Source organism: Calliopsis andreniformis, chromosome 4 (assembly GCF_051401765.1).
Source record: "Calliopsis andreniformis isolate RMS-2024a chromosome 4, iyCalAndr_principal, whole genome shotgun sequence".
Lineage (NCBI taxonomy): Eukaryota > Metazoa > Arthropoda > Insecta > Hymenoptera > Andrenidae > Calliopsis > Calliopsis andreniformis.
In genome coordinates this window covers 14,303,878-14,331,490 of record NC_135065.1, presented here as the reverse complement: position 1 = coordinate 14,331,490, position 27,613 = coordinate 14,303,878, and the positions used below count along the sequence as shown (strand labels likewise).

At 44.3% G+C, this 27,613-nt stretch overlaps 1 protein-coding gene across 5 annotated transcripts; it reads left to right on the top strand.

The window, feature by feature from the left end:
- Cip4 (formin-binding protein 1-like Cip4) lies at window positions 1–24,802 on the top strand. 5 transcript variants are annotated; one of them, XM_076377382.1, is made up of 11 exons: window positions 1–175; window positions 18,165–18,280; window positions 20,008–20,058; window positions 20,771–21,077; window positions 21,429–21,575; window positions 21,678–22,037; window positions 22,956–22,985; window positions 23,313–23,620; window positions 23,749–23,940; window positions 24,173–24,309; window positions 24,423–24,802. In XM_076377382.1, exons 1-11 carry the CDS (start codon window positions 152–154, stop codon window positions 24,578–24,580), a joined length of 1,830 nt encoding a protein of 609 aa, XP_076233497.1. In that variant the 5' UTR covers window positions 1–151; the 3' UTR covers window positions 24,581–24,802. The 5 variants fall into 5 exon arrangements, with proteins under 5 accessions (XP_076233497.1, XP_076233496.1, XP_076233495.1 ...); XM_076377381.1 differs by lacking the exon at window positions 22,956–22,985 and adding an exon at window positions 22,558–22,639 and having other exon boundaries at window positions 21,678–22,039; window positions 24,185–24,309; XM_076377380.1 differs by lacking the exon at window positions 22,956–22,985 and adding an exon at window positions 22,558–22,639 and having other exon boundaries at window positions 21,678–22,039.
- Window positions 24,803–27,613: the final 2,811 nt, after the last annotated feature.

Genomic DNA, 27,613 nt, shown 5'->3' with positions numbered 1-27,613 from the left:
GGTGAGCGCGGTGGGCCCAGACGCGTGATTTTTCATGCGTTATCGTCGCGTGTTCGATACGATAAGTGTGTTTTGATTACAACGCTACATGTGAAGTGTCTAGTGCGACATCCAGCTGCCGCTCGTGCCTGGTTTACCCGGCCCAGCAAACATGAGCTGGGGTACAGAACTCTGGGTAAGTCTACTCTTCTCCCTGTCTGCTGCTGTATCTGTATGCGTTCAGTTTCTCGTTTAGTTTCTCGTTCAATCGCGACGAGACACGCGTTCGAGCAGCGACCGCGTCGTACGTCGTTCGAATAAATCGTCGCGGCGGCTCCGTTACTTTGGCGAACGCGTAATGACGATATCCCCCGAAAACCAGTTCACAGTAGCAAACCACTCACGGGAGTTTTGCCTTTGCGGTTGCTAGCCGCGGGCGACGTTCTTCTCTCCTTTGGTATACTCCCCCCTCCTTCTCTCCTGTACCTAACTCGGTTGTACGTGTACTCATCGCTGTGTGCTCCTTCGCCTGCTTCCTTTCTCATGAAATCTTCGACGAACACCGGCGTTATGGTGTGACAGTGACTTGTCATCTTACCGTCACGCAAACTTAACACTTGCCACTTACTACTGCCCCAATGCCTGCAGAGGTCGTTCCTTGCATTCTTTTTCTTTTTTTCTCCTTTCTCGTTTCTCATTCGATAGGGGCGTGCTCCTAACGTACCTGTATGATCTTTGGATCTCACAGGGCAGCGTGGTTTACCGAATTTCACGTTCCAACTTCAACTCCACTCTGCACTTCTACTGCTCTCACTGAACTCTAGGAAAACCACAGGCACAGTTGCGCGTTAATTTGTAGTGATTCGAGCAGGTGTATACGACTGGTTAGCGGCCTAAATTTTATTCCCTCGTCATTGCGGTTTCTTTTCAAATTTTAAAGGATCTCGACAATTGAGCCGTTCTTCGATCATTACGATTAGGCGATTACACTTCAATTTCGTTCCCTGTATTCTTGGTATTCTATGTTTTATGAAAGCATCCGTGCGCATCTACCATCTGCGCGTCCAGAATCCCAGAAACTTCGTCATCTTTCTTAGTTTCTCTTCTCTATAAATAATTCATTCGCGCGTCCTCAGTTGATCTCTGTCTTTCGTACAGCTTTTCGAAACTTGCCTAATTTTTCGGTGATCAGTCATTTTGCGGATAGGATGAAGAATTGAAGAAACGGTTGAAGGCGCGTGTCAAGTGGTAAGAATGTTAACAGAGAAATAGACAGTGCTTCGAAGTGTCTATGACCGTGTTACCATGTAGCTTTCGATGACGTTTCAGACGAGGCTGTCATCCCCGAGGCATTGGGAATTATGAAGAAGTTGACCGTTGGAAGCTCACGTTCTTCCCTAAAAATGTAAACGAACAAATTACGAGCTTTGTTTAGTCGTTGAAAATATGTTGCTATTTTTTGCATTTACAATGTGCTGCTTAGAGAGATTTTAGTGGGTAAACTACGAAATGCTGATGGTGGCATACCGCTGCGCTGGTGCCCGGTCCGTTCAATAATCCGAGTGGAGAAGCAATTTTACGTCGCGTGGTAGTTGCTCGGCTGAAGATAAACATGATCGCTCATATCTCTCCTGATAGCAGATCGCATTGAATTCTGTTAGTCGTAGCGTATACTACAATTGATTGACGTTCCACTCGTGTTCTCCCGTGAATCATGATACAGGACGCGTTCGTGTTTAACCGCTAACGGCCGCGGCCGCTCGCGTCGCGTCGCGTCGCGTCGCGGAGCATATGTACACGTACGACACGGGCGTGCCTCGCCATGCTCTTGACAGAGAGAGAACGAGCGTTGCTTCGAGAATTTTGCGATGCTCTTTTTTATTTTTCCTTATGTATGTTATATACGTACATAATACATTTGTGTAGTTGGGAAAAAAATCGTGGATGTTACAATTAGAGGTTGGAAAAGTGAAAATTTGGCTGAGATGTTTGACCTTGAGGCGTATATGGTCACTCTCAAACTCAAACTCTCTGCTATTTTGCGTCAATTCCAGAGACTTCCAGAAACTTTTCTTTAACAAGTGTACGCGCATTAATCGTATTAATCGCGAACGCCTTATCGTCCCATATGGGAAAACAATTATTAATATAATCGCCTATTATCCTGAAGCTGATTTATCGCTGGAAACTGTAAATAAGTTTGCTTATCGTACTTGTACTCTCATTAACGAAATTTTGCTTAGCAAAAACGAATTACTTTCACAGGTAGTGTATGCAGAATTCGACAAAAGTTGAACAGATGATTCAATACCATCGACTTAATTACGCTTCGTTCATTCTCCTGTTTATATTGTAGTCTTATCTTTGCCCTTTGCGCCCTGACGAATCGTTTGCGTTTTATCCTTAAAAAGTGTCTTTATGTCTGCTGTTTCCGTCGCGAATGCAACGCATTATCGGAACAATAAAATTATAATGAAATATATTGAGCTAAATTGTAGGTTCTATTGATTAGCTATTGTGATAGAAAGTAAAAAGCAGTAAATGCAAAAGAGAATTAGCATCTGGGACTACATGTAGACAGTATTTTGAAAGAAACATTAAAGTAGTAGTCGAAAAAGAATTTATAAACGGTATTTGAATTATTCTCTTGAATTATTCTCTTATAACTATTGTTCCTACGATTCTCATCTTGCCAACGAAAGACTCGCGACGCGGAACACTAGTAAAGGTGTTCCGAATTGAAATTTCTGTAGGTCTTAAATCAGTAGCCAGTCGTTTCCCGTTCGCCTACGCATAAGCATCGGGTAGCACGGAAAATGGGAGTACAAACGACGTGGGCGGGAAAAGCGCGAAGGTTACGAGCAACCGACTTAGGTACTTTCTCCGCGGCGCGGCGCGGCGCGGCGCAGCAACGAAATCAAGAATCGCTTTTCTGTACGGGCACGGGACTCGACACTAACGTCTTCTCCGTACTTTGAATTACAATTTCTTGGTCGTGGTGACGTAAGAATGTAAGATTTCATCTCCTTCGCGTTGAGTTTTTCTATCGATTCTGCAGCAATTTCACGGAACAAAGGTGTTTTCAAGTTGACGTTTACCTTTTTCGAGTCGAAACCCTGCTTGCGATGGTTCTTTTTATCGGAAGAAAGCTCCCTTTCTTCGACCGATTGCTTACGAACGTCTTGTTATATCGATCGATAGACATATTAAATAAAGAAATTTCACTGATTATCTAGGGAGAGAACTCTGCTCTTGCAACGGATTCTTTGAAATAGTTAAGAGTATGCACTGTATTGTAACGATGGTCATCGTCGTTTTCTTCGATTAGTAACTCCTGACGTCAATTCACTAGACAAGGTATCTTTCAGGCGAGCTACATTCGCTGAGTAATCGGCAAACAAAAGAGTTTTTTATTAGCCTTCTTACTGACGGAAGAAATAGGAAGTCTACGTAAAACAGGGACCAATAAGTTTGTTTGGTACAGTATTGTATCCACTTGCTATGTATTACAGTTATTGTATTACATTTCCTAATTTTTGCTGCAATCACTCGAGGCATTCAGGGTAATGCTGGAGCAGAAATGGATTACATCGAGGTACTTAAAATTTGAAATATTTTCGAGTGTTTGAAAAAGGCTAAGTGAACTGAAACAGTAGAGTTGGTCTATTTGCACGTTCGAAGCGCAAGCTTTTTCGATCGAGTCGAAATCGACCTTGCCTCTCAAGGTTACAACCTTCGATTGACAAGGGACCAGTCAACGATGACTCCTTTCCTCGTTCGAAAATTGCGCTCCATTCGTCGGTAACGTAAACAGGCCAACTTCGTATGCCAGCCGATGATTTCACGGTTCGGCATTCCTCGTTGGTGGCTCAGACGCGCGTGGTAAGGTCAGGTGTGTTTCTTTCTTCGGAGAGGCGTCTAAAACGGGTAGCATTGCTACGCAGGTCCTGGTTACACGTATCGAAGATCGATAACGACGTGAAAAACAAACTTTCCTAGCGTATGCAGAAGTTAAGAAAAGAAAATCACACAGCCTCTGGAATCTGAATTATACCGTGATGTGGGTTTGAGTAAATCTTTCTCCCACGTCAATGTCGTGCATACAATTATCTTGATCGTTTATTTATTACACACGCTTTTCAGAGCGTAGTATTCCTCGTGGTCAATACTCTGTCAACGTTTATTCGAGTAGCTGTAAACGCGTCACATGGTCTTGTGGTTCGTCGTGAAATATTGCTTATATTCATGTTCAACTGCGTAGAGGATAATTTATCCGGCTAAGGTGAATCGTTAGTGTGTGTAGAAGATAGGAAGTTTTAGTCATGAATCAGTTTGCGACGCGGGCCAACGCAGCGAAAGCGGAATTCGTAAAATCGATTAACATGTCCGCGAAATCGCTAATGAACGTAGCTTACGCGTAACACCTTACTCATACCGCGATTACTAAACGATTCTGGTTATCGATCTTAGTTCGTTATCGACTATGTAGTTGTTATTGTCCTTGCTCATTTTACGATCTCGATTTTATTATCTTTGCTCGACAAATACTTGGTCGAGATTTTTCAAACTTCCCGAATGCTGAATTTTTCAAGGAAAGTTTTTGTTCTGGATAGTGGATCTTGTTCGAAGTCTTTCCCGACCTGATTGACTGGGTCAAGAGAAGCATAAGTACTCGAGGAAGGCAGCGCGTGGCACGATTTATGCGAGCCGACACGGGCGTGCAACGATTGTTCTCGTTCGTAGTACTCGTGTCTGTATCGCGGCCGGCATCGCGGCTTCCCTGCGATTGCAGCAGTGTTATCGAACCGCGCGGTAACCGGCGAATACAGCCAAGTTAAATGCCTTGGAGAGAAACAGGGCGAGATAGTGTTGATGGTAGCAACGTCTGCCGCTCGATGTTGATTTCGCGTCGCGTCGCGTCGCGTCGCGTCGCGTCGTTTCCAAAATATAGAGGAGCTGTAGAAAGTAGCCAACGTATCGGATACTGTCAGGTACTTTGTATTGGTAGTGGCATTGATTGCCACTCGGGTTATCGAAATAAAACATAGAAATATTTAGGAACAGTTACATGTACATATATATACATAAAGAATATTTGCAAAGTTGAGAGTTGAAAAGTTTCCCAGTTGAATGAATTATCCGAGCCTCCGAGACAAGACAGTGAATCGATGTTGAAACGTAAAGCCATTGATTCGAGACGGAGCATGATGGTTATGCGGCACAATAGAATTCATGAATTGGAAATTTGGAGAGTGGAACTCATGATTCCCACGTCCCATGAATGATCGAAACGATAGCCAGCCCTGAAGCAGGCCTAAAGGTAGATGTTTGCATGATTATACGTTTTCTATATCGGCCGGTTGTCCAGGAATTTTCTCATAAGACAATTCACGAGATCACGATCATTCTGTCTATTTATCTTAATTGCATTCCATTATCCTAAGAGAAGTTATTAACTTGCTATTCTAGTTGGACACACGGTTCAACGAACAGATCGCTTTCTTTGGCCCTTCGTGAATTTTCAACTTACCCAGAATATTTATTCCGATATCTCTGTATTTCTACTGGCTATCGTATTTAACGGTTAGTGTTCACTCGAAGAGCTCAGAAGAAAAATGACCGTTGTCAATTTTTGTCTTTTAAGCCATTCGACCGGCATTTGAAATGTCGTTTTCGTTTCTTTTGCTTAGTGTCTAACGGTTGCGTGGACGATTGACGATTGACGATTCTAGGGTTGCTAAAGCCTCTGAAAGCGGTTTCAGAGGCTTCATCTGTCCCTGCAGCTGGTGTTCCTCGCGATCGCGGTCGTTCGTTGAACCACTGGTTTCTGTCCATAGAATTTTGACTTGATGCCGGCATATTGGCTGGAGCGCAGTGCGGCGCGGAAGCCATAGGTCGCGAAGACCGTCGCGAGAACCATCGCGAGGACCATCGCGTGGACCATCGCGGAGATGGGGAACCGGAGGTGAAAGAAAAATCGATTCTGGCTCCGGGATTCTGGCTCGAGGTGGTCAAGCAGCAGGCGTTCCTTCTTCTTTCCTTAAGAAGCTTGTCCCTTTTGTAGCCGGTTTTCGCAGTGAGCCGTGACGGCGCGCGTACGCCGAGAGAGTGCATTTTTTCGCGTGCGTGTCGAGGTCGCTGCGCCGCGATTTTTTTTTCGCGTACTGGGTAAGTACCTTCCCCTTCGAAATATGGACCATTCGAAAGAGAATAGAAAATCTTGTCTGTTGACAGGGATGCGAAGCGTCGAAAGACCTATAGCATAATTGTGTACAGTCATACTCGTCAGGTTAAAATTCTCAGTTGTACTCGAGGAAATCGTACAACCGTCAAGATTTGTGTAGTCGATTGCGTAACTTCTGTGAGGAGTGAGTAACACTGACAATCTTGTAGATCGTGGAAAACGAAGACGAAAGACTCGAAGACACCCTAATCACCTCCCTAATCACCTCCCTAATCACCTGCGCCGATCACATGATCCCAGTGAATTCCTCTGCGTGCGTTTCTAGGGATTTACGTTAAGAGATAGATTAGCCGAACAATTAAGCACTCGTTTATGCGTCGAACACGCATTAGTGGCTGTGGGGATGTGCGTATAATTAGCGAGGATCGAAGAGATCCTAACAATTTAGAGTGCTTTCCGTGATAAGAGGACACAAAAAGTATAGTAAAAGAGAATCTTATTACCTATACTTATCGTCTCTTGTTAAATATTCTATTGGTAGAATTTTATAACTTGAACTATTCTCTATGGTACGGTGCGACGCAACGCGTGGACTTAATAGGATATTGTCATTCCGAATTCGTCAGTTTGTAGACATCGAAAAGTATCGCTTTTAGCCAGCCGACACCCACGAGATGACAATTGTCTCTCTCACTGCCATCGTCATTGTGGCTCGTGCGCTCGTAAACGTACTCTCTCCTTCTAGTCGCCACGGTATTTATAGAGATTTGGCGCGATGCGTGGGTGGGGCAAGTTCGCGAGCGTTCTCTTTTCCTCGCGAGACGCTCGCATACTGTATGCGTGCCATGGAGAGAAACATAGTTGACGACGGAAAAAATATATGCCTCCGTAGAGAAGGAGAGAAAGCGTTCGAGCGAGCAATCGTTTGTCCAGTGATTTTTAATAACGTCTAGCAAGATTTGGCCAGTGTTTTCGAAAGAAGACACGAAAAGTTTAACTGAATATCGAATGAAGATTCTCGCCACCATTTACCATTAAGTTCATTACGTCGAACTTAATTAGGCGGAAGTTAAATCGGTGGTCCGCCTAGCGGAAAAAATATTCATTCGCTGTGCCAGGAAAATGCGGCTAAGCGACGGAGAAGTGTAACTGTGCACAAGGGTCGTTTAATAATGGAGAAATTTCAGGTGGACGGACGGGTTTGGGCAAAAAGGCCTTTTATTAATTTCTCTTGGTTTAAATTTATCAATTTATCTTTGAAGGATGAGTTAGCGAAGCGGATTACTAATTTCACGAGTTGTTTATTTTAGAATTCGATATAAGCTATATTTATAGTCTCTTTGGTGAGAGATTCTTAGATAAAACTGACCGCTCAGCGCACCGTAAGTTTCGCGCGAAAACGCTTGTCCAAAGCAATTTCGTTTCAAATTTTCAACTTCTCCAATGATCATAGTTTGAACATATGTAGTCTCTGTTAACGATAGATTAGTATATGAGCAAAAAGTAGAGGGGCGTCAAGGTAGCCAACTAGAAAGTTCATTTATGTAGGTAGTGTTCGTCGCAGTCCGCTCCACTTGAGGAATCAATAAACTGGCTCGCGAATGGAATTCCGTACCGCTGCGAAGGGCCACGTTTTTCTCATTAGACCTGAAGAGTGGGCCACGATTATCGTTTTCTCTCACTCGAACCGTGTTCGGGCCTGAGTGAGCGATGAGGAGAGAAGAGGAGAGGAGGAGGAAGGCCGTGTATACACGTCGATTAAAGCTGACGTTGTGCTTTACGCTTTGACCTGACGTTGTCGTACGGTCTCTCCTTCGTAAATATGGATCGATAGACGCGAAAAAGCCGACTGCGCTGCGAGCCAGCCTCGCCACGAGCACAGGCAGATTATTCTACCGGTTACGCTACGTCTTGTTTTAACGACACGGCGACGTTTCGAGGCGTTCGTTATTTCCGACTGGATCGAGAAAATTAGGGGAGACCTATTCGTGTCGTGTGACTCTTTTCGAAGTGCTCATAATTTGCGTATCGATTTCTGATTCTATTTGGCTATTGGTAAAGTCGTTTGCATCGGTTTATCAATAGATGCGAGGGTGATTGACGATTAATGATTTGTTAATGTGTAACTGTGAGTTTCTTAATATTGGAAGTGAGCTTTTACATACGTCAGATCTACAGAGTTGAAACAAGCTGTTGTTGGTGATCCCAAGTTTGCACTTGTACAGAAATCAGACTGTCGTATTTGCAGAAATTTCGTGGGACCACGAAATGGGAGCAGTTTTGTTTTCTGTTGTTCACACCTGATCGATCTATCAGCCTGCGGCCACGTTGTCGGAATTACGGTACACTGGGATTAGAAATTCTATCCTGTCGCATAGGAAATGAATCTATGTAGGAGCGTGGTGTCGAAACGCTTGGCCTTGAAACGCGCCATTTGAACTTCGACATTCAGCCCGGATCGAGCGGGTTCGCGTTAGAAGGAACCGAAATTTTACGAAAAGACATATATTCTATACAGACATATATTCTAGGTAGGTGATTAATAACGCATGAAGAAACGCTTCGAAGACCTGATATTTGTTACCTTACTCGCTTATGGTCGTGCCCGTTACATGGCCAGGATTCGACCGTTCGTTCATTCGTTCATTCCTTCATTCGACTTCTTTCCTGCTCGTTGCGTGCTTTTCGTCCCTCTCATTCGCCGTTCTCGTTATGCATGCGCGGAACGTGCTCTTGCGTAAGGAATCAAATGCAGGATTTTTGTTTGTTCGCGATGCAGTACTTATTGGTCAGGCATCAGGCATCAGGCATCAGGCATCAGGCATCAGGCATCAGGCATCAGGCGTCAGTCGCCGAGTCGGCGACGTATGTATCTTTATCGCGGGCTCGACTTTGATCGTTACATATACCATGAATAGAAAAATATTGAATTCGTTAGTTTTTAGAAATGAATGATCAAACAGTAATTGTGCAAAACGTAGGACTTGTTGTTTAGTAAGGAAGAGTTGATATGTTGCAAACGTTTCCTCTTCACAAAACGAATTCCTATCCAGATTTGAACGCAAAGTATACAGTATATAGTTGCATATTTCTTTCTTCCTCTGCCACCTGTAGAGTCTTGCTTGTATTCTGTTGAAGAGGGTCCTATCTCTCAAACGGATAAACTCGAAATCATTTTGAGAATTATTACAATGACAGTTTTAACGATGCTTCAGCGTCACGGTGATGCTATTCAGAGAAACTGAATTTTTACGGATCTGAAAGCGAGCCCACGCTCCCAGTGTCCTTATCAATGTCGCATCCTTCATTGATATCCGAGCTCAGATTACGTGTCGTGCTCGTTTCTTTGGAAACGTCATGACAAATCGTGGTTGTGATTTATGGAAGCTGCAATTAAAAAGAAATTACGAAAATGGGATAAATCAGTTGGGACGCGAGCGATCGCATCGGCTCGAAGTAACGAGAGCCTCGACCCCACATTGTCAATGATCCCGTGTTCTTGGGAAGGGAGGAAGGTTTCGAGGACCCTTGTCGAGGCTTTCGACCACTCGAAGTGGAAAAATACTTAACGATGAATATGTCGCAAATATTTTCTTTACATCACTCCAGTATGATCGAGGAACTCTAGATCGCTCTCTTTTTATTTCATTTTTATTAGGAAACCTCAAATTTATTTATCCTGCAATAATATTTATCTTCAATGAAGAGGAGATGAAAAGACTTGATACTAATATGTGAGTAGTGTGTATCATAGAGGCTAGAGTAGCATAGAAAATAAATCGATAAAATTGATCCATTTGAATCTTCACGGATCTTTGTGCCATTTTTGTAATTATCCCTTGTGATTTCGATTAATCGTCGATCTGTTACGAAACGTAGTACAGAAGATAGTCATCGTTCACTGCCACGGAAGATAAGAAGATTGTGCATTTTATCAGACTTGAAAGCCAAGCGAACCTGAAATATAGTATAGCGACTTTTAAACGTCGCTGAACCACCGAAAAAAACATATCTATCTATCGGATACAAGTTAACGAAAGATAACGCGGCGAGTTTCGAACAAACGACTGTCGCAATATGAAGAGCCCGTCAACTGCGCGATGACGAGCGCCGTCCGAGGCCGAACAGCAAAGAGAAAAAAAGACAATGAGCCTGAATGACAGCCAGCTAGCGAGCGATTGCTTGCAGTTATCTGCGAGGGAAGGAGAGAGAGAGAGAGAGAGAGAGAGAGAAAGAGAGAGAGAGAGAGAGAAAGAGAGAAAAGAGTGTGAAGGTTTGACGAGTCGTTGACCGCGTTGAACGATAATATAGAAATGTTCCGGTGATTTTGTGCTAATTAATTCGCGTTGCATAGTTAGGATTATGCGTTTCGAGTAGCTGCACTCGTATGTCCGCGAGTCTAGTAAGAAAGCTAGCTGGAGGCGCGAAGAAACATATCTCGTCCCAGGGAAAGAGGGAAACTCTTAACCTCCTCCAGGGCTGGGCCCTTGTCTCGCGGAGACACGGCTGGCTTTTTTACCTCGAGAACAATCAGGCACGCTTCTCTTCCGCTTCTCTTCCGCTTCTCTTCCGCTTCTCTTCCGCTTCTTTCATTCCCTTTCCGCCTGCGAGCATCTTCCTCACCTAGTCTAGCCGCGCGATACGAGAAAACTTAGTCGTCTCCATTGTACGTGCATGAAGTCAACTATCGTTCATTCGAGATTACGCGAGTTTTCGATAGCTTGTGAATTGTGAAGCACCTTCGTATTCTAATAGCCTACATATGGAGTTGACTTCTGTATTTGGGGTCTAGTCACGGAAGCATGATTTAAGTATCGCATAAATCGCGTTATCAGACGCCAAGATGGCAATTTCGAGGGAAATGCGATAGACTTGATAAGGCTCAGAGATTTTGACGAGCTATCGAATAATAAACTGAGAGTCATCTTGTGTTAGACACTTTCTCCCCAATTCACGAGTTCAGTATCATCGATTTAGGGGAATTAATGGTTTCATCTCAATCAGTTAAATTGAAATCGAGCTTGAATTGAATTGAGTTGAATTGAATTGAATTGAATTGAAATTGTACCTATTTTTCAACAGATAAGTCTTGTCTCAGAACGCATATTGAACGAGAGTAACGCTTTTGTTTTTGTGCAGCAGCATATAAAACGAAGCGAACAGGGTGTATTAGTCATAATGATCAATAAAGGTCCGACGATCCACAGTTATTTTGCTGTGTTGCATTTACGGCGTTCCTAGTCGCTTGGCCGCGTCGAACGCCTATAAATAAACCGCTTCATGTGCCGCTCATTATGCGTATTACCGATACCCACACGTCTGCCGCCTGGTGGACGGATAATCGGGAAGTCGTAGTCGAAGAAATATGTAATCTCGGAGCACGGATAGGTGCACCCGTTGCTCGGCCCACTCGGCCCACTCGGCCCGTTCGACTCGTTTATCGCTCGACCTATTTCTCCTCCGTGAATCGTTGCGCGTCGCGAACAGCTCTGACCGATACCTTGCGGTCGAGTAAACGTTCCACGTTGGCAATTACAGGGCTCACCTTAGCGGACGACGATGAATGGGCTTGGTTCTTGGACCGTCGCGCATCGCTTCAGGTCTTCGACCTTACTCGCGAGGCCAGAAAAATGCCATATTAATAAGCGCCGCCGTTAATTGCCATCTGAGCAGTCTTTTGGTTACGCGGTAGCGAACATTTTTCGAGACAGTTTACAGACATTTTACGTGTCCGTGATCAAGCCAGAGCGTACACTGGATCACCTTTGCAAGGATAGTGTATGTATTATAAATGGGTGCATGAACAGGTATTTATGTATATCAATCGATCGATCTTCATAGATCCTCGAATGAGTTACTAGCGCAAGGCATTAAAAGAGTTGAAGGAAATTGCTGTATCTTATTTCGCAACATCAATACATAATAGTAAGTAACTATTAATTATAACCCAATATTGAAACTTGTATTAATTTATCCAAGTTTCAAGTAATACGTACGTATTGGATACTTCCATAATTCACGTTTGGATACAGCCATTGCTCTCGGTATGAATTTTTTAACCTTCGAGATGAATGCAATTGAAGTCCCTTTGTTCCTCAATCTGGATACTGTCGCTTCATTCTCTTCTCACCAAAAGATACATTTATCCATTATACCATTAGCATATCGAGCTGAATGTATCTCGACCTAAGGCATTATTTCTGATAATTCACGGGTATTTTGAATCTCTCTATCACTCCAAATTTATTCTTCCTTTTTGCGACGCGACGCGATGCGACGCGATGCGATGCGACGCGATGCGACGCGATGCGACGCGACGCGACATGATCATAAATTCGTCCAATCTAAGGTGAATAATTGGAGAGTAGAAATTTGCAAATATCGTAAACCGTAAGAAAATTCTTCTTGCCAGACTGCTACAAATGCGCTTATGCCAATATGTGATTGGCAGGAAAATTAAAGGATTCATTACTTTTGGCTCGAAAAATTGTAGATTTTTGAATTGTCGCATAGCGGAATTTGCTCGGAAATGCTTCTTTATTCGGCTGCGAAGCGAGAAAGAGCAGATGATTTTTCCGAAAATTTTCGAAATGCAAACGTTTGTACGGAGCATTGATAGATCTATGATGTAAATACGAGTAGATATTCATAGATGTGAACTGAATGACTGGTCAGCTGCGTTCGAGACTTTTAATTAGGCGATCAAGGGTAGAGGATGCATCGTCGGCTAGTGTAGCGATTCACTCTCGATCGAGCCAACATTCGCGCAGGAGAGGCAATTTATGGCGTCTATAAAAAGCTCAAGAGCAAGGCTCTGTTCTCAGTGAAAAAGTGAGGAAAAGTCTGACTCTCTCCTCCTACGTCTTTTCATCGCGCTGCGTTTAGGCGAAGGGAGAACGAAACTGGTTGGTTCTCGAATGGTCACAAGGGAGGGTCAGCAAGGTTGTTTGAATCTCGGTTTCTGTTCTTCGTCTGCCGAGACCTTGCTCTGCTGTTTGCATAAAACGAACAATCGAGGTAATCGAGGCAACTTGGAAATTGGCCGAGAGAAACTTGATTAGAGAGAGACTCTTCGTTAATCGGTCAATCGATCCGAAAATATTTGCATTTTCAAATTTCCAATGGATCCATCGTTCCTCAAAACTTGCAGCACGCTCCTGTTTGATGGTTAAACAACAGATAACGTGCTATTTTTGAGACCCATTTAAATGCACCTCGAATGTTGCATCTCCTCCTGGGACTGCATTAAAGACAACGGCGCGCGGCATGCAGCGCGGCATGCAGCGCGGCATGCAGCGCGGCATGCAGCGCGGCGGCATTTCTGTCGCGCGGTACCCTTGCACCCTGTATCCCTCAGTGAATCCCGCACTGGCGGCTGCACTGGCGGCTGCACTGGCGGCTGCACTGGCGGCTGCACTGGCGGCTACACTGGCGGCTACACTGGCAATTAGTCTCTCTCCTATGCTTGTCCTGTTTCCTTTGCACGTTCAGTTATGCACCGACTCGAGTTGCCTGCACCCGTATGCATCGCACAGATCCGCGGCGCTAGACGAGCACGTACGTCAGTTGAACGTTTCGTTCGCTTATTAAATGCTCGCCCCGTGCACTCTTTCACCGTGGACTCGATGCAACGTGCATCGATGCTGGATTGCACACATGAACGGAACGGTGTACGATCGTGGAAAGTTAACGTTGACAATGAGAAGTGTGTAAGAGCATTACCTTAACTTTGGAATCGCAAAACTTTGATCCATCCCTCGGAGTATTCCTCCGTTTTTTAGTGATTTTAGAAGAGCGATTACTCTTGAAACTGTTGTTTAAAACCCGTACCGATGATTGCCCATATCTAAAGAAACTGAAGTGCCTTATTGCAAGCCACGCCCCGTGTATAAACATAATACTCGATAGCAGGCTGTCAATATTTAACGAACAACGTGCGACGAGTTTAACAGCACAGATAGTGCTGCTCCAAGGTGTCTATTGGCCGCTTTGGCGCAGCCAGATATCCGTGTCGACAATCTTTCCATTTTGTATCAATACGAATGTTACGGTGTCGGCGATCGTTGTCCCCGTTCCCGGTTGCCAGTCGTCGATGTCTGTTTTGCTGCTCGTCACCCTATCCGTTCTCTCTTTCCTCTTCTCTCCGACTCCCTTCCACTTTGAAGTCGCGTGAGAATGTACAGAGAAATGCAGGATCGATAGGTGGGTGGCAGAGGGTAGACAAGCACCCCAACGCGATTTCGTGACTCATAATACACACTTGTTTGAGTCCTTTCGTTCTCGTTCGCGTGTCTCTTGTTTCGAAACTATTTTTACAGGAGCGACCTTTTCTCGCTCGTTTCGTTTCTCGCGATGCACCGAGCATCCATGGGCCATATTGATTTTTCTCACCGGTGTACCCGCCCGTCTGCACGTCTTTCACAGCTTTCCCCGTCACCGCGCGAACAACCCTCTTACCAGCTCCCGGCGAATTAATTAGCGGTCGAGCATTTCTTCGAGAACATTTCACCTTGCTCATGTCGCGCGTTTTCGTGCGTTATCGTGCGTTATCGTGCGTTTTCGTGCGTTTTCGTGCGTTTTCCCAAGTTTTTCCAAGTTTTTCCGACTCTCTAGGCATAATTACATGCCCCCCCCCCGGGGCTCGGGAGAGAAGTTTCCTCGAAAAGAAATTAGAACACAGTTCATTCATATCCTGAAATACATACTTAGAATTAGTTGAACGTGTGCAGCGTTATATCCTTTCCACGAGCTGTACCTCATCCTTCGCTTTCCGTCAGATTGAAAGACAGGAACAGGTGCACTGAGAGGCTCGAACTTATCTCCAGGGGAGACGATCTAGCCTGAATAGGTCTGGGTTAGGTCGTGCAAGTGCACCTCTTTGAAAGAGGTCGGGCCAGGGTGAGTCATAGGACAGCGGGTGTGTTTTCCATTTATCGACCTGCGGCCGGCACAGAAAACGGTGGATTGCCATGGGGGAAGCTTTCGCTCCGATTCGAATGGGGCTCTTTCGACCGCCCCACGAATCGATTCCGGGTACTTCCCTGTAATTCCATTCGCGTCCTGCTGACTGATAATCGAATTGCTGCGTGTCTGTGACCACAGAGCCTCTTCTGTGATCGATCTTGAAAGTAGTCTAGACTAGAGACATCGAGCTTACACGAGAGGAGCATAGAGGTTATCTCTTCGAGAGTCAAGCGACAATGGTTTTGACCAGGGAATGCAGTAGGCAATTCAAAATGCCGATATGTACAACGTAAGGAAAGAAAGATTGCATATAAGAGAATTACGGTTTCACGGGTCGGTTGAACAGCGTTGACCTAGATTAAACGTTCAAGATTCCATGGGGCAAGTTGCGTAACATTGTTACACCGAAACTTCCTTTATTTGTCTTTCTCGAGCGTTCGTAGTAAATGCCAGTGATTCAGGCTATTTAACAAACGAACACACAGGGTAAAAATTTGGAAAGAGTTTGAGTAGTACAGAGCTGGATAGCTCTAAAGTTACGAGGCGTCGTGGAAGGTTTAAAATCCTTCTCCCTAAAAATAACTACTGCACCTTTTCTATGCTACTATAACTACTGCTCCTTTCCCAGTTTCCCGGCTAACACAATATTCAACAGTCCAACGTAGAGTATTTTCTCGGCACGGTTTTCCACGTAATATCCGTGTTTTCTCCGCGCTACAGCGCAATATTCAGTCGATAATTAAACCGTCGCGTTGCTCGGTATCCGCGCGAAAATAAAATTGTCTTGTCCACTTGTGAGTGAGGGGAAAGGAGCGAGGGGAAACGATAGGTTTTCCTGTTCCCCGCGCGTTCGAAAGTTGGATTGACGGGCTGGGGCTACCGGTTCGCCGTTATTTCGTTGAAAATTGCGGCTGCCTATGGCACGGTTATCACAATGAGAAAGTTGCGACAAGCTACTGGGAAAATGTGTTCCCGAGGAAATTGAAATCGCATAGAATCGGCATGCACGTGACCTGCTCGCTTCGATATCCAATTTAGACGCGTATCGATGTATCGTAGCGTGGGGAGTATCGTATCGGGTGTATACCATCGTCCCGAGTATCATGTTCTACTCGCCTGCGATTATTTTCTGTTTGCCATTGGGAAACGAGCGTGATCTGTGCTGCGACGTCACAGCGTCTTTCGAAAGAACATGGTGGGCTTGACCTTCGGACATCGTACGTGCATCGATCAGCTGATAACGAAGCATGGGGTGGATGCAGAAAAAATATTAGTACGTTCGAAAATTAGTTGAAAGGTGAAACGCGCATCAGTTGCGGGCATCCAAACGCCAACCCCAACACCTGTAGCTTTCTTTTCGCGACACCTGTTTTAGTTTTTCCCGTGTTTGCCGTGTCGCTGGCAATGCTAGCAATGCTGGCAAATGTACAAACTTGAAGTTTATCTCGCTACATTATTACTGTTATTTCTATAACCGTCTGTTACTTCAAATAAACTGCTTAGGATGAAACCAGTGGTCACTATATGTATCGCGAGTGGCTCGAGAGAACGACAGGTGAGCAAAAAGGTGTGCGAAAGGTGTGCAGTTGAGGAAGCAAGAACTTTACTATTAAAGTGGAATGTTGCAATGATCGATATATTGTACACAATATCGCTTGAACGTAACATGACAAAAGAGACGATCATGTGTTGCAATTAATTAAGTCCGTGAACGCGGTGGAGAACAACTCGTCCACCTATGTCCACCTTCGTATTTTGTTTGGTTGGTGATACGATAAGAACTAATTAAACTTAATGCGTCCGAGGGACTAGACATATCCTGGAGGCGCGTGACATCGATGCGTCACGAGATCTTGTTTCGTTTTTCTCGTGGTGCGGCGGCGCGGCGCAGCGGCGCAGCGGCGACAGTGGTTCTCTGGAAAGGAAACGAGGTACAGTGCATACACGTATTTCCCAAGTCTGTCTCACAATCGGTGGCCCTTGAATGGCTACTTGCTGGAAATGAAAGTAACGCGTTTCGAATGCCAGCAATAGGCGACCCGATAGGCTTGTCTCTCTCCCTGCCTCCCGCGCTGCCTGCCACTCTCTTTCGCTGAACACGATCCGAGTAAACGCTGGATCGGAGTTCGATTTGTCCTTAAGCTACGACTAGTAGCGTAAATGTTGAAAGACAGGATCGTCCTTGAACGATAAAGCACACACCACATTCCATGGTATCGTTTAGACGAGAGCGTGCCACCGTTACTCCCAGCATCCCAGAATCGCTCAAATATTCGACGCATCCTGCCGTCTGAGCGTCAGTTAGTCAGTATTTCGATATTTTCTTTGAAAGTGATACGGTGTATCTCATTGTCAGTATGAATGAACCGAGCTACTGATTGATACCGTCAGACTTTCGTAGATAGTGGAGTAGCGTAGCTTGGGATAGGGTGATAACGTTTAGGACGGTGTTCATTCAATTAGAAAGGTTAACGAAAGCACTTGGATGTTACACGTTCCAAGCTTGTATCGCAAAGTTTAGTAGAGTTACGAAGCGTTTCGTATAATGTGTTCCATTCAGAAGACTCGGTGAAAATCTGAATGGGAAATAGTCGAGCGAGAAGAGCGAGTCGAGGCTGACGGCGTGTAACAGCGTTTCGCGATTCATAAGGTCGATAAACGTTGGAGAGGGTACACGGTTCCTGACCCATACTGGTCGACTGGTTAGAGCGTGCACGTTGCGGCAACGTAACGCTGCGAAGTCCAGTTTCACTTTTCGTGGCGAGCCGCTAAATGGTCAGAAATCTTTCTACCAGAAGGCTGCCAGTGGTTTTGCGAAATCCTCTCATTGTCTCGCGGTCGAGAGGTTGCGACCTGGTCGAGCAGTTTCTCGTTGAAGTTGGATGGAAGGAAGTCCCGTGCCCTTGGACGCTTCGACGGTACTTGCCCCCCTCGAACGAGGAGTTTCAAGGGAGCCGCCATAAAGGCTGACAAAATCAATAATGTCTCGTATAAAAAGTACAGCCATTGAATTTGTCTCTCTCTCGTCTTGTTACAGGATCAGTTCGAGAATCTATCCCTGCACACGCAAAAAGGGATAGAGTTCCTCGAGAGGTATGGCCATTTCATCCGCGACCGATGCGCCATCGAAGTGGAGTACGCCGCGAAGCTCAGGTAAGGGATTCGGATCGTGGCCCTTGCGTTATCGACAACTGCCTGTCGCGTTCATTTATCTGACACGCCTACAGTCCCGATCCTGCACAGTTTTTCTTCTGCGCATGAATTAACAGAGGGCGGAGTATTCGAGGTAAACGATTTCAATGGGACATCCTGTATAATGAGCGTGTCTCACGCACCCCATCGAGTTCACGGACGCGAGATGTAATATTCTATTAAATGCCCCCTTTGTTTGTTCCGTGAATACCGTCTACTGTTGTACACTTTTGTCTCGGAATCGGCTGCTTTGCGTTCAGTGTTTTCTGGAGTTTCTTCATTGACAATGTTCTCATTGCCTATGAAGCCTAACTCGTGGCCAGAAAATTACTCCATTCTGTTGGGACATGCGCGCGCTTCTTCTTAGTAACTACTTAGATCCCTGATTTGAACCGAGTGATTTTTGCGATTCAAGACCTCTGAGGTTGTCGAACTTTACCGCGGTATTATTTCACCCCTTCATCGAGTCAGGTTGCCCCTTTCCCTCCATGTATTGTCAGACAATCGTCCCTCCATGGTTTCCGAGAAGGTGCAATGTAAACCGATCGAATTATCGATCGCACACGCAGTAGCGTTATTAGAACAGATCTCAGATCGAATCGCTGCGATATTTCAGATGGTTCCTTCGTCGCATTCGAAATAGGCGCAGCATCAGGAGCGATCCCACCGTTGCGCTTAATTATCAGGGGACATTATCGTCGACCTTTAATCGATGATCGGCACGCGTAAGCCTAGAGGAACGATTCCGCGTGCTCAATCACACGTCTGTATTCTATGCACATTGATTCTACTGTATATCAATTATCGCAAGCATGTTCCTCGGACTTTAATACGCCGCGCTCCGCGCCGTAATTTTTGCGATACACGTTCCTATTATTCCACCTTCAAATAGAGTACCGTTTTACCGCGTCGCAGTTTCCCTCGACGCTTAAATGTAATTTCCAAATGTCCCGAATTCAGGACATCAACAGAATTCGATCTATCAACGGAGGTTTAAGTTGCCTCAGCAATGGTTCATTGAATAGTTGATGGTAACCCAGACCAGTGAAGGGGTCACGAATGCCTTCGAAAATAACTTTCTCGATCCGATGCGAATGCACTTGGACTTTTGTCTGGCGTTTATACGGAGCTCTTGATATTTTAGAAATCATTTTCATGAACGATTTCCGGCATCGAGGTGTGCTAAGACCAGCAACGTATGGTTGATCTGGCATCAAGGACACGTTAACTTCCGGATGATAGTGCGCTTAGAAGCCGACATACATTTTATCGCTCGGTCGTGGTTCGACGCTCGCTTCGACGCTCGCTTCGACGCTCGCTTCGACGCTCGCTTCGAATCAGAATTACTTGCTCGCCAAACGGAATTTCTATTACTTTGAATGCGGAAAAGTTCATAGTACGTAGACCCTCTGACTCGCAGAAACTGTAATCTCGTTTCTTTCGCTCTGAAACTTCCCATTCTCGTTTCACTAACGCGCACGTGGAACGCAACGGGCTCTCTTCAGCCGAGATTCAGTCTGAAAACAGGTCAAACCGCAATAAGTTGGCAAGGCCACCGTTTAAATACCTTTTTTTTTCGCTAGTCTTTGCGCAAATCGTGCGAAAATTGCGTTCCTTCAAGATATAGTAGCAACCGCCATGTTAAAGTCGGCTCACATTTAGTCATTTTCTGTCGTGTCTGATTTCAGACGTCTCGTGAAGAGCTATCAACCGAAGAAGAAGGAGGAGGAGGATTATCAGTAAGTATGAGGCAAGCTGAAAGGCGTAATACCGGATCCACGGCTCGGCAGTGATGATCCTTCGACGCGAGAATGGCTACGAAATAATATTTCCCCGCTTTGGAGCGTGTCTCCCGTCTTCTTTCGTCTTCTTTCGTCTTCTTTCGTCTTCTTTCGTCTTCTTTCGTTTTAACGCGTAAATTACCTTTTAATAGACGATCTCGCTGTGAAAGACAAACGAGTTGGTGGTTTCTCTAGTCCGAGAATACGGCTCGTTTCGCTCGTGGAATTTACTCCAACTGGCAGTCGGCCCATTTTTTACCAGTTCCGTTTGTTTTGTGAGCCTCGCGATCCTCAGGCCACGTTTCCCCCGTGCAACATTCATTTCCCTAGCAGAGTTCGAACGATGAGTTTCACCGTCGCGACGCGGCGATTGCACGAACGTCGAGTGTCCCTCGATTGGAAAGCGAACATAAGGAAATGACAAATCCTCGTGGCACGTTCCACGAACGACGGAAAACAGTTGCGACTAATCTCTTATCTGTAGACGCGTGGGCGTGTCGCTTTATAGGTTCAGCAACTAACTTTGCTCGCGCCTACGAGGACCAGCTCTTCTCTCCTCATCGCGTAATTATATTCGTTCCCGCGTGGGCCGTGATTTAACGATCCCCTTCTCCGGGAACAACTAGGACTACTATCTATCGACGTGAACGAAATTTGTTGGTACGCGCAGGTACAGTCCCTGCAAAGCGTTCAGGTGGGAGCTGAACGAAGTGAACGATCAGGCAGGTCAGAGGGAGGTGATAGCGGAGAACCTACAGGCGAACGTGCTTAGGGAGCTGAACATACTCGTGAAAGACTTTAAGGAGGATCGGAAGAAATACTTGCAGGAAGGCGCCAGACTGATGGCAACCCTGACCGGGCAGATCGGGAATCTGGAACGCGCGAGGAAGGCCTACGAGAAGGCCTTTCGCGAGGCGGAGAGGTCCGTCGAGAATTATCAGAGGGCGGACGCTGATCTAAATCTATCGAGAGCGGAAGTATGTCTCTGAATTCATTGATGGTTCGCTCTACGAGAATCAGGATTGACATTTCAGAGGAAGTTATCGCCCCTGTGCGAATGTTTTTTCGATTGCTACTGTAAACTATAAATGAAACGAGAAACAAAGCCAATGTCGATGAAGAATATTTTTTCTGAAGGCAGGCGATTAATTGCAGGTTGCTAGCTATCATCTACCATAGGATTATATTGTATTTATCATCGTCCCCACACTCTAATCTCAATTCCATTCGAAAAGACACTCGCTGAGATCGTGACCTACCCTCGTTAAGCGAACATTAAGCCATTTGCCGTTACTTTCTCAAGCTTGACACGATTCGTTCATTCCCAGGTCGAGAAGCAAAGGATGAACATGACGTTGAAGACCCAGCAAAGCGAGGAGGCCAAGACAGAGTACGCGAATCAGCTCCAGAAAACGAACGATATGCAGACGCTGCACTACCATACGGCGATGCCAGAAGTCTTTCAGCATCTTCAGGTATTACTGCTTCGACTTGTAGCAGTTGCAGCAGTTGCAGCAGTTGCAGCAGCTGCGGCTATCGTCCGAAAGATCTCTAATATACACTACTCCCGTTTGCAGGAGCTGGACGAAAAGAGAATAAAGAACATGCGAAATTACATGCTGAAATCGGTTGAGATAGAACGAGCGGTGGCGCCCATAATCGCGCAGTGTTTAGATGGTATCGAAAAGGCGGCGAACGAGATCAACGAGAAGGAAGACACAATGTTGGTGATCGAACGTTACAAAAGTGGATTCCAGCCGCCAGGAGACTTCCCATTCGAGGATCTTTCGGTGGCTAAAACGTACGATAGTAATAGTCAATTGTCACAGCCGGTGATGCAACCTATACACAATCATCATTTGACGGTGAAGGGCACCGTTTCCGGTGGCAAGATCAAGAAGAGGGTCGGCCTTTTCGGCATATTCAGTAGTAACAAGGTAAATGTTGTTCGCTTGCGGTAGTGTTCCACGCTGGTAGCTTTTCCTAACTGTGTCACGAATACACCATCCAGTGTGTGAACCGAGCTCCATCCTCTTTCACCGAGAATGCGCACACGTATGAGAGTAAGAATGACACATAGTCACGATATGCACGATACAATCTCACTCTTTCTTTTTTTATATTACCTATCTATTGTATACTATATACTTACCCACATATACTTTCTTTCTTTCTAATACGTACTTATTAGCGTCGTCATCAGTTAATCAGACCTGTAACATGCACACAAATATATTGCTAGCCATGAATGATTTCTTCAATTCATTTCTTTCTAGTGATGTCTTTCACACTTTTTAATATTTCATTTCTCGCGATCGTTACAGCGAAAAGAAATATATGACCGACCGACCCTTGCCTCGGTTTCTTTCGCGATTCGCAAAATCTTTGTGTGGAATTCAGGAATTCTTGCGATGCAAGCATAACTCATTTTTTTCTCTACTTTTTATTAATTTTGGTGGATGGTTCGTTCTACCTGCGGTCACTTGTTTCCACTCGTCCCTGGACTGTGAATTTGGATACTGTTGTATGTACCCACTTAGTAAGTACGTTATGAATCGCTTGATTGCTTGCTCAGTGTGCAATGCATCAACAATCTCCTCTGCATCCGAGTACCAAGCGATTGCGTATCACTAGATAAAGGTGTGCATTTCTGATGGTCGAGTACAAACTCAGACGCCCAAATTCAGGGCTGGGGGGGATTGCAACATTTCGTGTATGACGAAATTTCAGAGAGAGGGGGAGAGAGATAACGTAGGTTCTGTTGCTGAGTTTATACTCAATGCCACCGCCTGAGAACGTTATCAATTCATTCGCTGAATGATACGCTTTTGGAATTTGTTTCATGCGAACGACAGAAGTTGGTCGAGGTGTGCATAGCTTTAAAGGTCTGTTTTTCTCTTTACAATCGCCGTCTATAGTTAGACCGTCCGTCCTTACTGCTTTCATGTAAACCACCCTTTAATATCGATTTTTTCTTTTCTTTATATTACATTTAGTCTCTTCTATCGGCAGTTAGTGTCCAAACGCGGGTATGCTAGCAATACTGACGCGTGTAACATTGCCGAAATAATGATTGAGAGTTTCGTGTTCGTTAACGTACAATTAACTCGCGTACCATTGCACCTGTAGCACTGTTACGTGCTTCCTTCTCCTTTCTTTTCGATCCTCTCTAATCTCTTGTACGTTTCAATGCCTAACTTGAACTATTCCAGAATAATGTGCCGGGGTATGGCGACGGCGCAAAGGAGGACTGCAGTGATCTACCTCCTAATCAACGCAAGAAGAGACTCCAGCAGAGGCTGGATGAGATTCAGGCAAAAATACAGCAAGAGACAGCAGCGAGGGACGGTTTGATGAAGATGAAAGGCGTGTACGAGCAGAATCCCGCGTTAGGCGATCCAATGAGCATAGAGGGACAATTGAATCAATCCAGTAACAAGCTGGACAAACTTGGTGCAGAGCTGGCAAAGTTCCACGGCTATCTCGAAGAAGCGATGCGTGCTGGCGTCAGTCTATCCAGGTGATCTTGCTTGTTATGACTTGTTGTTGCTCGCTTTACTGTCTGTCTGTCTGTCTGTCTGTCTGTCTGTCTGTCTGTCTATGCAGAGATCTGGATCAGTGTTCGATTGTACGATTACAATGTTACAGTCCCAGTCAGACGCCGCGGAAACCAACTAGCAATGGGTCAGCAACAAGGCCGCTAAGTTCAAGAAGATCTAGCCATTCAGGAGGAGAGGAAAGTCTATCGAGATCAGCATCCGACTCCAGTGTGAGCAACGCAAATGCCAATCAACCGATGCACAAGAAAAGTGCCCCGGGCACACCGCAACCTACGCATGGGTAAGTTCCAATTGATAGTCACCTGTGTTTCGTCACCACCATCTCGTGGATTCAGTTCAACTCACTCAGTCAGTATCGAACACGCGCACTGCTCTCCTTTTCCTTATTTCGTTTTTCGTTAACGGGAGAATCGTTGAGATAATTGCGAGTCCTAGAACCCGTATAAATACAGATCAGAATTTTTAACTAGACCAATTAGACACGCTTTTCGCTTTACGGTACTGATGCACAGTTCCACGAATAGCCCGGAATCTGGTCTTGGGGAATCGAGGACATCTCTTCCTGGTAGCGGCGGCGAAGAGTACTATGTCGATGAGGTTGACGCTCAACCACCATTAGGAACCTGTAGAGCACTTTATCCTTTTGACGGTACGTCTTACAGCCTCAATTTATTCTGTTCTTCCGTTAGAATTACATACCTACTTGTGTAGGCGTGCTTTTTTCAATTTTACATTTCTGAAATTTGAAAATTATATTTTTAGCAACTAGCGAGGGTTCCATCCCGATGTATGACGGAGAAGAGTTGTACATGATCGAATTAGATCAAGGAGATGGATGGACGCGTGTAAGGCGCATTTCTCAACCGATCGAGGGTTTTGTACCTACATCTTACATAGAGTGTCATTTATATAACACTTAGCCACTTGTCCTAGGATGTTGAACGATTATGAAGTGGAGAATTTTCAGGGAAGCTCATTAACGCTATTCGTTCAATACGGTGTATTGAACGACGATAATAGCAACTGTAAGAGATCTTTCTATCGGGGGTCATGTCTGTTGGTTACTTGGCATGAGATTTCGGAACACTCATCTTGTCGAATCGTGGGCCTAAGTGTTATTAAACGATTCCGTGCAAATGAAACTGAACAATGTGCCAACTTATTTGACTTTCGGTATAGTCTATTCGTCAGACGTTTAGTCAATTACATCTAACACACTTCCCTTTGCTCTCCATCAGCTTATGAAATAAGATATAACGAAAACGAGAAAGACGTTTCACGATTGTGTGGTTCAGCTTCTTTACAGCGAAATGCGTTCGCGATATTCATTTTATATAGGATAATTAAGATCGTAACAATTAACTAAGAACGATGTTACATCCAACCGTATACAAGGGTTTGATATCGGTTGCACGCACTCGGAATTTTTCCGAGGTACTGTACGGTTTTCTGTGAGAAGCACCCTGATCACTGGACAGCCCTGGTTAATGTGCCTCTGTACTTTAGTCGTGCACAAGCAAAACGATTTGCAATTCCGTTAACAGAAGAAAATGCAAATTATAGTTGGCATGTATGAAAAATACACGGTCCACCCACGCGTTACGCATACAATTTACGATTGTTGTAGAACTGTACGAGAGCTTTATCCACCCTTTTTCTTTCGGTATTGACTCAATTATAAAGCAGGCAACTCACAGACAATTCACGTATTATCTCCCTTGATGATCAAGAAACTCATCTATCTCGCAGTGTCTCTCATTTCTTTATCTATCTTTCTTTTTTGCTAAAACTTATTATATGTATGCGCATATAAAAGAAAAATGACGAAGCTATTTTACAATTACTTCGAGTCGTTTTTCACTTCTTTTCTTTACTCGTTGTATTTTATTCTAACATATTAAAGCGACGTTTTCGTTTAGACCGCAAGGAAAAGTGGTGATTAAGTGGTGCTTTGTACAGCAAGTAGATTCCGAAGATTTTGGTTGCCCATCTTTTGTTTATGATGTTGCCTGATGATGTGAGTTTTAGTTAGGACATATTTCTGTACATATTGCAAGGGATATGGGAGGAAGAACGAAGCGAGCGGTACGCGTGTGAGTGCCAGATTCAATGTATCATGCGAAACGATGAATTTGCTTCCATATTCACAAGTAATAAGTGCGAAACGGAGGCGTCGACAGTGTTTTTTAAAGGAACGCCCCTATTTCCACATTATTGGAAGGAAGTTTCGGATTCGCTGATACAAAAGCCTAGATTCGTCCTAGATTCGATTGCGATGTATCGAAATCGTATAGTCGTATATATTCTGGCGTATTAAAAATATGTATATGTATATAATTATATATATATATTATTCTATAATCACTTATTGAAAATTGTAGCTTCGGTATGTAAGACACGCAATTATACAGAAAAAAGCGAAACAAAAAGGATCGGTGACGATTCTTTTTTCTGCCGCAGTTGCTGCCAATTTATTCGCTCCAACTTCTGTCTCCGACATACGTATAGGATGTTTCAAAACTTAATTGATTAATAGGGCTCATATTAAAAATGGAAAGTGTTTCGTTGTTTTTTTACCGAGTTCTACTAATCATTTAAGATTGTACCTGGAATTTTGAAACACTCTGTATTATAATTTTGTAGTCGAGTCTTGCTGCGGTTTCGGGCGGTCACTGGTGCACGCGTCCTTACACACGCAATTTACGAGACTTTCCTTTAACTCTTTTTATTATTTTTTTAAGATTACCGTTAATCGCGGAAAAACGCCGAGGAGCTTGAGAATCGCGAGAGTCGAGACAGTATTTTCGCGTATGTGGTTATCGACTTCGACGGAAAGTCAAATGAGTTATTGTTCACTCGAAAAATCTGATCGCAGATAGATAGGCTGTATCACTTTATGAAAGTGGAAATCGAATCATTTACAGATAATGAGAAAGAACAAATGGTCCGTATGTCTACCTTAATTTTTAATATTAAACCGCGTCCATTCTATGTATATTTTGTGATTTTATATCCACGAACAAGTATTGTAGATAATTAACTCTGTGACTCATCATACGTTTAATTATTATTAATTAATTATTATTGCTATTGAAAAAATATAGGTACTAAACCAATTCAATGCGTTTGAAGGACTTCCTTCACGTGTTATCGTACAAGCCAAATTTCCCGTCTACTACACTCACTTACCTTTACGAATAAAATAAAATCGAACAAGAGGTGAATGTTGAATGCAATAAAAAGAAGAAATCGTGTTTCTTAAAGTATATTGCAACATTTCGCTCGCGGACATTTGACTAGATCACAAATAAAGAGTAATACATCCTGATGCGTGTTGTGCACGTACATATAGCTACGTATAAATTAAATACAAACGTTCTTGCAACATTTTTGCAAGTTCATATATACGTATACATATCTATAAACATAGAAAAGCTGTCAATTCTCACATCATCAACAATTATGGATTTTTCTATCGTTCATGTTTGTTCGCGTTTTATAAAATCGAAACAACGATCGATTATGGTTAGAAGACCGTCGACGATCGATCGCTTGTATCTTGGCAGTCGCACAATTTATTATTATACACAAGTATGTCGCAATATGTGTCAAGTCCACGCATAAAAAATAATAAAACGTATCTTAAATTTACAGGATACTTGTTTGGAGTTAGTAAAAATATGGTAATATGTTTGCATCGATAACTCGCGACGTTATATGTATACATACGGTCATCACAGCGGCGAGTGACAGAGTAGAATCTAGAAAAGAAAAAAGAGAGAGAACACACGATACAAAACGGGAAGAGGAAGCGATGACTGATCGATGTAATATTCGTTCACGAGATCAACGAAGAAAGTTCCAGGTACGCGGCAAGTCTTTGCTGTTTAAGTATCGATCTCGGCGACCATCAATCGTGGAGTTGCAGTTCCTGACGGTCTTTGTCGCTCAAT